We start from the raw sequence: 16,827 nt of genomic DNA, 5'->3' as shown, positions 1-16,827 counted from the left end.
ATACATTTATAGGACAGAAGTCCATTTGATATTACTATACTTCATAATCCTTTGGATAGTTCATCCTTCCATATAGTGTGTATGCCTTGTCAGGGTAGTCATATTTCTTTGTTATATATATATATATATATATATATATATATATATATATATATATATATATATATACTGTATATACATATATATATATATATATATATATATATATATATATATATATATATATATATATATATATATATATATATATACTGTATATACATATATATATATATATATATATATATATATATATATATATATATATATATATATATCCTTTTTCTGTGTTCATCTTGTTTTCATCCCTAAAAATTAAGCATTCCACTGTCTGACCTCATTAACTCAATGTGTGCTTCCCCTTTGACAGACAAACAGCGAGAGCCCTGCATGTCCTCAGTGAAGAGTCTGTGGGGTCGTGTGGGTTGCAGCCGCCCAACCCAGCAGGACACACCCCTCGAGTACACGCCAGTGCTGGTGTGACCTGAGCTGGAGGTGGGACAGGGCTGACCTGATCCTGCCATTGATCCTCACATGTTTGTTTGCACACCCCGGGGTTGAGATTTTCACAGATTTTTGCTTGCCAGAATCTGTGACATATTAGGTTTGGCTCACTGTCTGTGACTTAGAAAGGCATGAATTCTTGCCATGGGTTGAACTGATAGCACTAGAAGATTGAAATCAGTTTTGAAGCTGATGGAGGTTTAGTGAAATTTCACCACCCTGGATATGTGATGGATTGTTGGAATATAAATCTACTTTATTCCAGAGCTTGTTTGGCAGATGAGACCAGTCTTGTTTCTGATAAGATGAGTGTTGGTTTGCTTCCTCTGCATTCCGTGAGTGACTGGTTTTTGATAGTAGGTTTTGCCTGTTAAAATCTGCAGTGCACCGGGTGTTTGTCCAGTTCCAGGACTAGCTGACTGTGGATCCAACTGAATTTTTTCTTGAGCTGATTCGACCCCTGACATTGAAGTGTCAGCAGCATAGATGTGTAGCATTTCAGTGGATGCTCGCATTGTTTTCTTTCCATAGGCAGCAGCATCTCACATGTTAGTTGTGCCAGTCCCTCTTGGGATGTAAGTCAGCACTTTTCTATTGCAGTGTTATGTGTATAGACAACTTGTTCACTTTCACCATCAAAAGTATGTGGCTGTCAGCAACTTTTCAAGTCATAAATGGTAATGGTGAATTTAATGAAATTTGAGACTACAGATGTCAGCATTTTGATGTCTGCAGATATTTTCTCATTGATTGATGGCAGCTTCGTCCCCATGGTGGCACTGGTAAATGCAGCCTTCAGGTTGGTTGTGATTAATTAGGAATTTGCACTTTCATACTGAAAATTTTTGGGTATAATGTGGATTGACATCTTTTCATTGACCAGAAGTGATGCTACTCTAAGATTCAGCTAAGGAATTTGAAAACTGTGTAACTAGTTATGAGGAACTTAATATATCATTAGGGTACCAAGAATGATGTTTATATATCATGATGTTTTCAGTATGTATGACGAATTTTATCGCAAAATTTGTTTCCAGAACTTGCAGTCAAACTCACAGAATGGCAGTAAGAGAACTATCAATTAATGTCTGAATTTCAGACTCAATGATATTGATTTAGTGAGCTGTAGTAGCAGTTTTTTATAATTAAAATTAGTTTTTTGCTGCTGAAAATTTAAACCATGATATGGGTAGGTTTGGGGTTATCATAATGTGTGTGTTTTCACTGATAATGCAGATTGGTGATAAGTCTGTGAAAAATGGGCTTGAGCTTGAAATTATAACTGATATATTGTTAACACAGGCAGGGAATAGTCTGTGAAAAATAAACTTGGAATTATAACTGATCAACTTGTGTATTTAATACAGCATCTGTTGGTAAACTTTTTAACCTTTAAAATAAGTAGCTCTTGTTGATGGTAGAGGTAATTGATCAGTAATGCAAGAACACCGTTGATGGAGCTGTAGCATTGGTGGTGGGATTCAGTTTACACATTGATAGGATGAACTGTTATTGAAAAACTGAGGTGGCATGACTGTAAATACATCTTGCAACTTTATATATTTCAGTATATAACTGTATGTTATATGATTGCTGTTGTCACAGTGATGAAGTTATAACTTTGTCATTTTCATTGTTGAATTCCAGTAATAAGTCTTGTATCCTGAAGTTTTTCAGCTTACTAAAAGAATTGAATGCTATTGCAATAATGTGCCATTTCAGGTTATTCTTGCAAGTGTTATAAATGTTGTTTTGGTTAAATGAGGTTGTACGATCAGTGTTGGCTTGACAAGTTAGTATATATAACCCCATGTTGCTTATAAATATCCACCTAGCATATATGATGTTTCAGAATTCATTCCCAGTATACCAGAGGAATTATTGTTGTAGTACTACAGAGGATTTGATGCATCCTAGCATCTTCATGTAGCTTAACACAGCAGTTTAAAGAATAGCTCAGTAATATGAGATTATGACTACTGTATTTCAGTAAATGTAAATGTGAAACTTAGTATAACCAGTGTTCTGTGCTTACTGCAGTTAAAGTTACCTTGATTACAGATTATCAAGAAGCAAGGAGCAAAGTACATGTATCCTGTAACTACAGACCTACTGTATTTCAGTAAATGTAAATGTGAAACTTAGTATAACCAGTGTTCTGTGCTTACTGCAGTTAAAGTTACCTTGATTACAGATTATCAAGAGGCAAGGAGCAAAGTACATGTATCCTGTAACTACAGACCTTCTAGTATTAGAGAGCTTTGTCATGATTTTTAGCATTTGAAAATTAGTTTATTTTTTTGGTGCATTCACTTTTAGTAAGTAGAGTGATACCAGCCTCATCAGTACTTCAGTACTATCGGAGTTGGATTCTTGATCCACGGTTTGTGCTCACCTTCTAATCATACCCTTGGAGGGAGGCTATAGCCACAGCTTCACACCAAACAAAAGCCTGCTATCAAGTGTTACTGCCTGAGTCTGGGTGATGTCCATTTTGGTTTACTCTTGGCACTGCCAGATGGTTTTCTGCAACTTGGGACAGGCCAGTCTAACAGAACCTTATGGAAACTGTATTTAACCCCTTCACTCCATAAAACCTCTCCTAAGGTGAATAAATTCATCCATCCATCCATCCATCATCCAATCCTATGTTGCCCCATGAGGAGCGTGGGAGAATAAATTCAACAGATAATAAAATAAAATTAAATGGATATTCATAGGCTCAGTGGATTAAAATAGTACAGTACAGTAATTTGAGTTTGGTTGTTATTAATCAACCCCAGTTTGTTTGGCCGAGCAGATCATCAACCACAAGAGACTGTCCATGCAAGGCTATCCCATGCAGTGAACCAATGATCCCTTGCAGTTGACAGCACCTCACCACAGCCAGGTGTGAGAAATAGTGTAGAGGTTTAGCTCCTGAATGGATGCCGCATTTGCATCTGTCCACCCAGTTAACATGGGCACCAAAGCAGGCTCCACTTCACCCCATAATTTGGTTATATGGTTACCATCCAGCATTGTAAATGGTTTTGTGGGTTACAGGAAGCCATTAGACATGTCTATCTATCTATCTAATGCCAGACACCACAATCCCGTAAAGGGTGGCCACTTGACTTTGAGTTATTTGTTTTACGGGGAGGGGCACTAACTCTCCACCAACCCACTTGTTGACACGTAGGGAACACGTATGGTTTGGTTATGTGGTTACCACCCAACATTGTAAATGGTGTCCTGGCTTACAGGAAACCATTTGGCTTGTCACTCAATGTAAAGCCACCTGTAAAGGAGAGAAAAGCAATAAGTGACAGGAAAGATGGGAGAAATAGGAAGAGAGGAGGGCAGGGACAGAAAAAGAATGATAAAGGCTAACTCAGTGTAAATCCACCTGAAGTGGAAAAAGGGCAAAAAAAGTGATAGGAAAGGAAGAGAGAAGTAGAAAGAGAGGATAGCAAACACAGATAGAACGAGAAAGGGGAAGGGAGAAGTAAGCAACACCACAGCAAGTAAATGGATGAGGGTCATTATCACCTACCACAAGCTTTTCTTGGTAGTTTACATGAGGAACACTTCATGATGACACCATTTCTTGTGCTATCTTGAAAAACTTCAGATTCTGAGTACAGTAATTGTTCCTCATTTGGTGTAAACCCTGGCCACAACTTTCAACGAGGGCTAGGGTTATTGGGTGGGAAGAAACTGTGACTCACAAGAGTCAACATACACATGCTGAAATATCTGCTATGGTTGGTGGTTACCTGGTTTGCAGTGCTATTTGTGTCCATGTCTCAGAGAAATCCAATCTTTGATAGTAGAACCTGTGCACGAAATGAAGGTTCACCCTTTGAATCTGGTTGACATCTATATTAGTTTATTTCTTATGCCACCAGATGATGTTATTCAAATAAAGGAAGGCCATTTGTGCTGAAGGAGTTTTGAAGACTACATCTAAGCCTTCCAATTTAAAAGTTCACTCCTAGGTTGAATAAAATAATGTATAGGGGGCAAGAATAAAATGAGACATTCCCAGGCTCATTTAGTTAATAGTGCATATAACTGTCTTGTTGAGGTACTTGCAAGCTTAATGTTGCTGAATGCAGTACAGCTACTTGAAAAGACTGTTTTTCGGTGTGTGTGTGTGTGTGTGTGTGTGTGTGTGTGTGTGTGTGTGTGTGTGTGTGTGCGTGTGCGTGTGTTCTTACCTACCTAATCGTTCTTACCTAATTGTATCTTTACAGGAATAAGTCAAGCTCATACTGTCCCGTGTATTTAACCATTTTTATCATACATATCCTTAAATTTATGGATAGTTTTGGCACACACTCCTTCATTCGGTAGTGCATTCCATTGATCAGTTGCCCTATTTGGGAAGATAAAATTCTTTATGTCTTTGTCACCTCTCTTTTTATACATTTTTTTTTGCATTGTGCTCATGCTGATGCAACATCATAGGTTATATGGTCATTGATGTTTATTTTCTTTTTCCCTGAGATGCATTTATATAATGTAATCACGTCTCCTCTTTTCCTTCTCTCTTTTAATGATGGTAGGTTCAGTTTTTCTAGTCTATCTTGATAGCTTAGATCTTTTAAGCTTGGGACCCATTTTGCAGCAGCCCTTTGTACTTTTTCAGTCTTATCTTTGTGTTTTTGAGATGAGGATTCCAGACCACTGATGCATACTCCAGGGTTGGTCTGATGAATGATGTTATTATCTTTCTCAGCATGTCTTCATTTATTCGGTATATGTGAATGCTATTCTTGTATTAGCAATCAGTGTGTGCATGTTCCGTACCTTCTCATTTATGTGGTCAGCCAGAGAGAGACTGTTATTGATAATCACTCCTAGGTCCTTCTCCTTTTCTGATATGTGTAGGTTTGAACTTCCTAGCTTATAATCCCAATCTGGTCTTTTCACATTTTCCAAACTTAATTACATGGCATTTGTCCACACTGAATTCCATTTGCCATCTATTGCTCTATTCATGAAGCTTATTTAATTCTTCTTGTAGCTTTCTGCAAGAGTCTGTGTTTGTACTTCTTCACTGTATTTTTGCATCATCAGCAAAGACATTTAGATAGCTTCTGTTTCCAATGCTCCTGTTTATATCATTTATATATACTAAAAACATAATTTGTGCCAGCACTGAGCCTTGTGAACTCTGCTAGTCATTTCCCTCCATGATGAGTAATTACCCCTTAGTACTGTTCTCATTTCCCTCTTTCTGAGGAATTCCTGCATCCAACAGAACAGATTACCTTGGATTCCTCCTTGATGGTATGGTTTCCATAAAAGTCTTTGTTGTGGTACTCAGTCAAATGCTTTCTTGAAATCTAAATAGATACTGTCCACCCATCCTTCTCTTTTCTGTAGCATTTCAGCAACTCTATCATAGTATTTTAATAGATTTGTAACACATCATTTCCTTTTCTAAAACCGAACTGTCCTTCTGTTATCTTATTTTTCCAGATGGTTTACCCATATTTTTCTTATTAGCTTTTCTAGTAATTTGATTACAACACCGGTCAGGGGTACTGGTCTACAGTATAGTTGAGTGGAGTCTATTTCCTTTCTTGAATAGAGGAACAATAATTGCTTTCTTCCAAATATCATGTCATTTACCTTGACTTAAGGATTCCTTCAATATTAAATATATTGGTCTGCTTAACTCTTCTGCACATTTATGTAGCACCCAGCCTGAAATTTGATCAGGACCATTTGCTTTTCCTTTGTCTAATTTACTCAACTCTTCCTGGATCTCTTGTTCCAGTATTTGTATGTCTGATAATAGTATGGGTATGCATATTCCGTATCATTTCTCTCAAAATTACTTTCTTTTGTAAAAACTGATTGGAAATTTTTTTTAAGAACTTCGCAAATACCTTTTTCTAGGATACAGGTTTTCCCCTCATCCATGATGGACTGTATTTTATCTTCAACTTTGGTTTTGCTTTGGATGTAGCTGTAAAAAAGCTTCGGTTGATCACTACTTTTATTTATAACGGTTGTAGCTGTAAAAAAGCTTCGGTTGATCACTACTTTTATTTATAACGTCTTCCTCAAACTGTCTTTGAGCTTCTCTCCTTATCCCTGAATAATAATTTCTTGCCTGTTTATAGTTGTTATATGCCCTCTCACTATTATGCCTTCTGTAACTATTCCACAGCAAGTCTCTTTTCTCTTAATTTGTTTACATTCTTTGTTAAACCATTTCTTTATTCTTATTTCTGTTTCTATGTGCTGAGGGATATAATTTTGGACCCCTGTTGCATATTATTCACAAAATTCTCCATATATAACATTTATATCTTGTCCTTTTAAGTTCCTTTTCCCAATCTATTTTTGTGAGGTACTTCTTTAAGTCATGGTAGTTGCCCTTTTCGTAGTCTGTGCACTTTTTGTAACTTTCACCACTGCTAACTACATCATGTGCAGTCCCAGTGGCATACCAAGGGGGGGGGGATCATGCAGCCATAGCCTCTCCCCCCTTTTGCACTTTTGCAATATATATATAGGTTATTGGAGAGACTGAATCATAACTCAGTGGCACAGAGTACTTAAAAATGTCTTTAGAATATGCTATATTTATGTCATATACCCATTCCATATGGCCTCAAAATGATCATAAAATTGGCCAAAATACAAAACTTTCTTGGGGGCTGGGGGTTACAGCGCCCCCCACAAACACCCCAGCTGTACGGGCTCACTGCTCTCGCCAAAGTCATGGGCTGCACAGTTAAAAAAAAAAAAAAAAGGGCCCTCCTTTTTCAACTTTCTGGGTATGCCACTGTGCAGTCCTGAAGTTTAAATTTAATACTACATGGTCGCTTTTGTCAAATGGAGGGTGATAAATTATGTTGTCAATATCATTATCTTGCCTGGTAAATAAAAGATCTAGTAATGGTGGATCATCAAGTCCCCTTTTTCTGGTGTTTTCCTTTACATGTTGTGTTAAGCAAAACTTCTGCACAAGATTTAGGAGCTTTTCATCCCAACAGCATTCAAAGCTTCTTACATCTAGAGTATTCCAGTTTATACTGGTATTGAAATCGCTAGTTAATATAATTCTTTCAAATTTCTCTCCCATCCTATGTAGTAGGGCACTTAAACTCTTCATTGTACTATCAGCCAGGTCTTCATATTTACCTCTTTCCCAGGTGATTGGTTTGGATGACGTATAAATTTTGGCATGTATAAATTTGCCACAGTTATTTTCCTTTCAGATGTGTCAGTCTTTAATGCAATCAGTTCTATTTGTGATGGTATATATGGTTGTATCTCTTTGACTTGTAGATTTTTCTTTGTTAATACCAGAACTCCTCCTCCTTCTTTCAAATTTCTATCTCTTCTCCATTTATTGTAATCCTCAAAGCTTTGGGTGTCATTTGATATCCTTGGGATTAATATTGTTTCAGTTAGGCAAATAATATGAGGTTCCATTTCTTTGGTAGTGTCTTTCATCTCTAATAATTTAGATAACATTCCATCTACATTTGAGTACATCAGCTTAATCATGTTGTTTACATAGTTGACATGTGAGTCTACTACCTTCCTTTTTCATAGACTCTGTTGGTTATGTACCATTTTCTTATTTGTAATCCCACTACTTTGGAAAAATAATTTGCTCCTCTCCCTCTGATCTTTCCACTTTTTTTTTTTTTTTTTTTCTCCCTTCAATGCTTCTCATTCCTCCTGAGTTAGGCATCTTTTTATCTATACTTTTTTAAATTCCTCTTTTTCCATGAGTTTGTTAGCATTTTTCAATATATCCTCTACGGTGTTCACTCTTTGGAAGGTTACTTCCAGAGACCTTGACTTATTTCTTTCATATTTTCTTAGCCTTTTGTGTTCCTGTATATCTTTATCACAGATATCCACTGATACTTCCTTCAGTATGTTCATTACAGTATATTTACCATCTCCTTTCTGTCTCTCAAAATTTTGTTTCTTATTTCTTCTTCATTTATACCAGTGATTACTAGAGATTTGTTAATATCTGCTGATTCTTTGACCAGTTGTGGATTGTTTTTAATGATTTCTTTCACTTCCTTTCTGATGCTTCTTTCTTCGACTTTTCTTTCTAAGTCTTTCCTTACTTTCATTTCAGCATAAGTACAGTAGTTTGTACTTCATCTTTGCAATTTCTCATAATTTTGTTCACCTGGTTTATCTTCTCTTCAATATCACTGTTTTGGTCTATCAGACTGCTTGCTTGCCTAACTGTCTCTGTATCATTTCTGAACTCCTCAATAATACTCTGATAGTTGACAGCTGTACTTGTCATTTCACTAGTCTTTTTTCTAAGTGAAAGTACCTCAACTGACAGATCATCTATTGTTGTGTCTTTTTTTAATTCCTTTACTAATTTTTCATTTTCTTCCTGCTGTATGCATAATTCTTTCTTAATTTCATCTATTTCCATTTGAAAAGTTTTCTCCAGTTTATTAACTTTGTCTGCTAATTTATTATATGTTTCCATTTCAACCAGTTCTGGGTAGAAATCATCATCTTGTTTTCTATCTTTATCCCTTCTCTTAACTCCTTCCATACTCATTACTAAAGATGGTGCTCATCTTGCAGAAAGATAATTCTTACTCAGATAGATAACTTTTATTTACAAATTTGCATCTCCCTGCTACCCGCCTGGTGATAAAGACGACACCCAGCCGATGTTCACGTTGTATGAATGGATTCCTTTGCATGCACTGACTTAGTTGTATTCTGTTATTTGGACAACACTTTTTTTGCTTATGCTATCTCTACTATATTGGAACATTATTTGATTTAGCCTAGTACAGAGCCTGACTCATATAAAGATGGTATTAGGTGTGGCCAGTAGTGGCCAGCTATGGCCAGTATCATCAGAGTGACCTGATGCAAGTCCTCTCTCGCTCGCCACTGTCGTGTGTGTGTGTGTGTGTGTGTGTGTGTGTGTGTGTGTGTGTGAGAGAGAGAGAGAGAGAGAGAGAGAGAGATGGGGCAAACAGACACGAAGCAAAAATAGGGGAGAGAGAAAGATTACTATTTTGATCAAAAGTGAGAGAGAGAGAGGAGAGAGAGAGAGTCAGAGATTATTATTTTGACCAAAAGTGAGAGAGACAGAGAGAGTCAGAGATTATTATTTTGACCAAAAGTGAGAGAAAGAGAGAGAGAGAAAAATTATTACCGGTAGTTTATGACCACAAGTGAGAGATTATTAGTTAATAACTGAAAGTGTAAACAAGGTTATGATGATGATGATGACAACAGTAAGTGGAATGACATGAACTGACCTAAAGTACTACATTTATAACCTTGCAGGCAAAAAGTACTGTAATAAAAATTTGCTTTGTAATAGTACGGCATATTTATTGGCAAAGTTGTGTGAAGACCAAAGGTCCGAGGTACTTTTCTATACACACTGCTCTGTTTACCACCATTACAAGACTGTATGTGAAAAACATACAGCATTAACCTCTTCTTTACAGTGACAGTTTAGGATATTATTGCTACTTCCAGACAATTTTATTCAATGTAGAATGTCCTTTCATTCTGAAGAGGTTAGTGAAAGCTACATCTAACCCTTTTAGTCTGAAAAAAAATTTCATAAATGAAGTAAAATATCTAGAGATAGCTAGAATAAAATGAAAGCATACATCATACCGAAGAGGTTAATCATTTTCAGTTACTCTGAATGCTTCATTCCGATTTCTGACTATACCACAGTGTCTGCTGTCTGGTACACTTGTACAGGACTTTTGAGGAATAGGTGAGGTTTTAAAAACTGTTGGGGTATAATATCACATTATAAATCCTGATGCCTAATGGTCTTAGGAGTTAAGGTGATCCAGTTGGATGTGACCTATAAGAGTGTACATCCTAGGGGGTGAGTGGAGTTTAAAGTGCACATAATGCCACTCAGGGAATAGCAATTGGTAACTTGCATTAAATGTGTGGTATAAGTAGCCTAGCCTTGGATCCATATGCTCGTGACAGAGCATTAAGAAATTTGATGACACTCAGATAACCTCTGAAATTATCTTGAATTTTACATACTGTAATTATAATCAGCTGAGTTGATAAAAAATATGTTGTGTAATTTTTGAGACTTATAGGAAGTTACAAAAGAGCTTAGTTAATCTGTTTCAGGTTATCAGAGATTCATAATTTTTAACATTTTAACAAATACCTGAGTATATTGTATATGAATTTTAAAAATTTTAGTTTAACTTACAAATGTTGTCCATGAGTATACACTCCAATATATGGTAGGTCATAAATACAGTACACTGTGAATGTGTGCTCTCAGTTTACAGTGTGACAGGATAGATTTCCATTATTGTTTTCAGGATCACTAGGGGTTTATCATGATTATGTAACTGATATTTTTACTGGATTTAATTTCTCATTTGCATCTTTCAGTTACTGAGTGTATCTCTTATCTAGTTGTTTATGGAAAATCTTTTTTTATTTATTCATTTCCAGTTTCACATGTGCTGTCTGGTCATTCAGATTAGGCATGGTCTTACTAAAAATGGATTTTTAAAGAGCATACAGTGGCTCAGATAGGTTAATTATTACTTGGATGATTTGTATTAAAAATCAGTCGACCAAACTATGATTGCAGCAAGTAGTTGATATAAGAATATCCTGCCCATTGTCTGTGTTCAGTCCAATAACCAAGTCCTATTTTTATTATTTTTATTAAGATGAGTATGTGGAATATCACGTCTCAGTACATTTGCTTAATGAATAATGAAGTTAACCTTTGGAACAGACTCTTGGCATCACGTCATGTGTTCAAATTTCTTTCAACAGAAAAGTAAGGATTGGAATTCTGTTGTCAGTTTGTTTCTACCTGGCAAAACGTGGCCAGTGCCACAAGAATAGTATATGTTGTAAGTGCATGAAATTTGATGAATCTTAGTTATAAAGTAGAAATAAGTCTCTGCAATACAAGTCAAATCAATCTTCCAATCTGAACACACTTGGCCATCAGTGAAGCTGAAAGGAATAAGGGACTTTTGTCAGATTTGAAAGAAATGTGCAGTGGTTATTTTCCCTATGATGCATACTAGAGAAAATATTTAGCCTAGTTCATCAAGTATCGGCAAATAGTGTGCATTAAGTTCATTGTATTTTTTTTTTCTTTTTAATAGTGAATTGAAGCAAAAAAATGTTTATGAAAGTGTCATTGTTATCTGTTCAGCCATATTTTCACTTTCCCCAGTTTCACATTAGTACTGTACTGCAGTTGTATGTAAACAGTTGTGATATTGTAACACCCTCCCGGTACTTATAAAGAGGACTGCCTGTATTACATTTATAATCATATCCTGTACTATACTACTGTGTATTGACTTTGGAATATGGTTTGCATTCTAGGCACAATACTTCACCTTCCCAGTACTTTGATTGAAAAATCTGGCTGCCTGTGGTTCATATGTTTCCTGGTTTATCAGGGACTATAATGTGGGTGTAGGATTTTCCACCATACTCATGGTGTGCTTTTATTTATTTATTTGTTTATTTTTCTTCATGCATCAGGAATCAGTTTTACACCCTTATTATGAAAGAGAATAAGTTGAAGTATAGGAATGTCTGATGTAAACTCACTCTTATAGTTTAATCAGTATGCAGTTATGTTCCATAGTTTTAACCTAATGTAAAGAAAATACGTATTTTTTTTCATCACAGAGCATGATGAGATGAAAGAGCGCATTTTAAAGTGTTGGATTGCTGATTTTTAGATCAATATCTGTAATACTGTGGTCCAGTTATGGTAAGTGTTTCAGTATTCAAATTACAAGGAGGATTATCAAAAACTACAACTTGAGAAGGGATGAAAAGATAAGAAGGGATAGTGACCTAAAAAAAAAAAAAAGTTTTGGCTGTCACCTCATGATCCACTTCAAGTCATTAGTCACCCATTCACACCAAAGCAAAGTGTGGAAGAATATATTTCATAACCGGACTTAGGTAATATGTCATAGTCAACCACTGGCCATCAAGTAAAGTAAGCTACAGTTCTCGGGTAAATAATTTGCATCATCTTTAGGTGGAAATAAAGGTCATGTTGATGATGAACAGTAGTATGACTGCTGTATTTTAACACATGTAACATCATAACAGTCCAGTAACTGTGAGAACATTGAGTGTTTCAATACAGCCAACAGCGGCCATGTTTCCCAGACTGACACGGCAATCCTGGAACAGACAGAAGCATAGATAGTGAATAGAATAGTTGAAGATCATACACTGTGAGTATGAGGACATTAGTTTTGGCAAAAGTAGGAGAAAGCAAGAGCAGGAGTGCCCAGTCAGCAGTTCATAGGCTGAATGTAACCAGCCAGCAGTTTCTGTCTGGCTCCATTCCCTATACAAAGTCAGTAGAGTTCAATTTTATTTTCCTTTGAGACATTAGGGTGGCCCTGAAAAATATGGCAACATGTCAAAATTCAGTTTTTAATGGTGCTTGTTCACAAAATTTTCTTTTGGGGGCAATAATTTGTGCTAAATTTATTATAATTTCAACTCTTTGATGCAATCAAATGGGGCTCACTTTTTCTGAAGAAAAGCATTTTCCCATAGCATTGTAAAAAAAAAAAAAATGTGGTTCATTTACCAACTGCAACTAATTTTTAGGACACATATACACTGAACAAAATTTATCTTTAATGACAAAATAGAAAATTAAAAACTAAAAGGACAGCTGGTTCAGAGATCCACTCAATGATGTATTGGTACGTTTCTGTGTATCAGAGAGATATCTGCCACTCCACCACCTGAAGAAGATACTGATGCTTCTCCTCATCTTGAGTTAGAATTGAATTATATTCTTGGATATGCACAACTTTGCTCTCTGGCAAGTCATTGACAACACTTATCCCTCACGTGAGTTTTTGAGATGACCAGTAGGCAGGATCTCCTTCCCACTCTACAGGATCTTTGCTCAGGAATTCAAATTAAGATTGAAGTAATGAAAGATCCTGAATGAAGAAACATTAACAAATCTACAGCGGTCTTTTTGGCTATGACATCTTTTGCTACCAGGTCAACCATCACCTGTTGTTGTAGCTTTTCAGATTCTTCACTTAGGAGTGTCGTCACCATTTCTTTTTTGATCTCCACTGGGTCATCTGGGCCAAAGAAGGCCAGAGCAACAAGCTCTTCATTAACCCCTACACCACGGTCATGTTTCTGCTCTCCTTGCATTTCCCGTGAGGATATTCGCACTCCGACTGACTTTTTAAAAATATTTACCAAAAATCAGTTATTAGTCCTAGAAAATTATAATTATATGTACATATGGCACATACCTTCAGCTTTCTCCTGGGATGTTTTTTGAGTCTTCGTCGAGTACTGTAGGACTTGTGGAGACTTCTGAAGTTAGGTAACGAATTCTCCACTTTACACTTCCCGACACCCCGTAATATGATTACCACAGCCTGATATTATCACTAGAAACACTATTCTATGATTTTCAAATAGTTTGGAATCCATACACCCCAAAAAAAACACTGTGAAAGCAATGAAAATTACGAGTGCGTACGAGCTTCCCACTTGCGCTCGTTCCCCGCTGGTATTCTGTCATTTATTATTCATAAACACACTCACACTTTATATTCCTATTACTTTATTCTACTTATATATATATATATATATATATATATATATATATATATATATATATATACAGTATTTATCCATAAGTTTCCTTCAGCAATAGTAGTTTATTTTCACACCAGGCAACTTTCTTGTTCAGTAAACTAGCGTAGAAAGCAAAGCTTTCACTGTCATTACTCCAAGTATTTGTACTCATATTCTTATATTAGTAATTATTTACATTTCTATTTTATTTACACTATGTTATACACTGTCACTTCCAGTAAATAAGGGCTCCTTTCCCTTGGAGCCAGGATGAACTTTGGACACTGAAGCACTCATAGTTCATCACCATTTCCTCCACTGGCTCATCACACGATTCACCAGAAAGATTGTAGTCAATGTCCATCATTATCATGGATAAATTAGCCAGTTCACGCTCCACAGCAGAGTCATTTAGTCCTTAACCCCTTCCCACACGAGGTTTAGTAGAGGTAGAGGTCACAGGGCCCTCTAGAAGCGGCGGAAATGGAGGGGCGCGAGTGCTACGTGCTTTCATCTCAAGAAACAACACTAAACTAAATGACGAGGTGGATATGGGGCCCCCAAGGGTTGACAGCTTCAGCTAGGTGACAGCTGCTAATTTATATGATGTGAAATGATTGGCAGGAAATTAGGTAGTTCCAGGTGAATGTAAATATCACTTAGGCTTCTCCCTTTCTTTCTTATATATATTTTTATTATGAGAATAGATAATACGGCATATTTCAAGAGGAAATTACCAGGGAAAATTAGCAAACAAGTGCACGTGGGGTGTTGCCAGGTGATAATTAGCCAACTCCAGGTGTATGGCACTATCAGTTACCTTTTTTTTTTTTTTTGTATATATTATTTTGTATAAGAATAGGGCATAGGGCTTACTTCAATGGATGAAATCAGTGGAAAATTCCGGGGAAGATTTGCTTAGCGCAGCACGACTGGGCAGGCGAGAGGAGAGGGTAATGGAGGGGAGGTAGGGAGGAGAGTCAAGAAGGGGGATAAATAGCTAAATTGTCAAAAATGATTGGGAGTACAGATGACATTAGCAATGCTGACTAGTGTTGGACACCGGCAGTACTGATAGATGATACAAGCCACCACTTGAAAGCCCGGGAGAATTCAAAATAACACAGAATCGCAAAAGTGACGCCCCGCGGTATGATCCATTGCACCTGAGCATCACGAAAGCGACGCCCCGTGGTTAAGGGGTTAAGATACCAAAGATGATATTCAAATTTTCTGCTTCTAGCCTTCAACCTCTCAATGTCAGGATAAGCAATCAGATTTGGTAAGAATGCAACGTCATTGGCTGCTACACTCACAGGACAAATGGTAGTGAACCAGGCCCTGATATACAGTGCTCCAGTAAAACTAAATCTTTTCAAACCAGACAGTTCTTGGATAGTAAGATGGAATTAATTCCAGAATAAGAAGATTTTGATCCCATAAATAATGCATGCTATCCACCCGGCATGATGCATATCTTCTGGTTGCAAGAATCTGAGTCCCCTAGGAGAGCATGCACCAAAAAAGATCATGGTGAGTTCCAAAAAGCTGTCTATAATCATTGCAGGCTCTGTTCTGCTTAATGAAGACATCTTTCAGCAGATAACTTTTGGTGCTGAAGAGCTTGCTTCTTCGTACCTGTCAGGACCTTATCAACACCCATCGGGAATCCTCTTCATCCTGGTTCTCTTTGTGCTAGTGGGAAGTCTTTGTCTTCTTGTACAGCATCCTAATCAGTGTCAATGCATTATCATAGGCTTTATAAAAGAGTTCTTCTGTATTAGATTTAAAGTCCTCCTCTACTTGAATTTGAGGTGTGTCCTGTTCTTACCCTTAAGAATTGATTGACACTAGTCAATCTTCTTTTTAAACTTAGCAGTGGCAATTCGTTGTTCCATGGTTGGAATGTGAGATATATTCCAGGTATCTGTTACTTTGCTTAATGTTTTAGTAGAAGTTTCACTCATGGGTAACTTATCATCCTGATAGAGCTGAAAATATCTTTGAATACATGAAACCCATGAAGGCATCTTGTTTCCTGGGGAGCAATCTTCTAGAAACCCGACGAGCCAAACATGTTTTTTGCATCTAGTAGTGCAAGTCATATCTATATCTGTGAAGAAAACAAATACATTACATTAAAAATGCACTACAATATTATTTGTTATTCATTTTGTGTATGAAAATGTAAAAAGGATTCAACAGACAGTATAATAAGAACCAATTGCATTCCTGGATGCACATATCATGTGACAGTGGTAAATATAGTCCATATTGAATTAAATTCTGTACAATGTATGTGAAGCCACATGGAGAGACAGACTGACAAATGAGGAAGTAAAGGAACGTTGTGGTGTGGATGTGGATGCAATAGAAAGTGTTAGGAGAAATACAGGCAAACCCCAATTTATGATACCTCTATATGAGATACCTCAGATCAGTGATGGGGGTAGAAATATCACCCTGTCCCACCTAGCAATGGCTGAGCCCAAATTTAATGATGGGGTTTGAGGGCTCTGAGAAGAATGAGTGAGTGCTAGGAAGCGCATGTCCCCTAGCCTCTGGGGGGGTAGCAAGGATGACAACCAGGACCGGACATGGACTTAACAAGAAGTAAGTGATGAGAGGTGTTCGATTTTTTCTGACCTATTTCTT

At 36.8% G+C, this 16,827-nt stretch overlaps 1 protein-coding gene across 2 annotated transcripts in view; it reads left to right on the top strand.

Annotated features, from left to right (window-relative positions):
• Nucleotides 1–1,871, top strand: part of Nmnat (nicotinamide mononucleotide adenylyltransferase) — a 534,591-nt gene extending 532,720 nt beyond the window's left edge. For both annotated transcript variants that reach the window (XM_080280512.1, XM_080280515.1), the window contains one exon: nt 410–1,871. In XM_080280512.1, coding sequence (XP_080136638.1) covers nt 410–527 — 118 coding nt within the window. In that variant the 3' untranslated portion in view covers nt 528–1,871. The remainder of the gene's footprint in view (nt 1–409) is intronic.
• The last annotated feature ends 14,956 nt before the right edge of the window (nt 1,872–16,827 follow it).

The sequence above is a fragment of the Coenobita brevimanus genome, chromosome 85 (genome assembly GCF_032717465.1).
Source record: "Coenobita brevimanus isolate Jiangsu-jjx chromosome 85, ASM3271746v2, whole genome shotgun sequence".
Lineage (NCBI taxonomy): Eukaryota > Metazoa > Arthropoda > Malacostraca > Decapoda > Coenobitidae > Coenobita > Coenobita brevimanus.
Note: the sequence above shows the minus strand (reverse complement) of the source record. Positions and strands in the feature narration are given on the sequence as shown.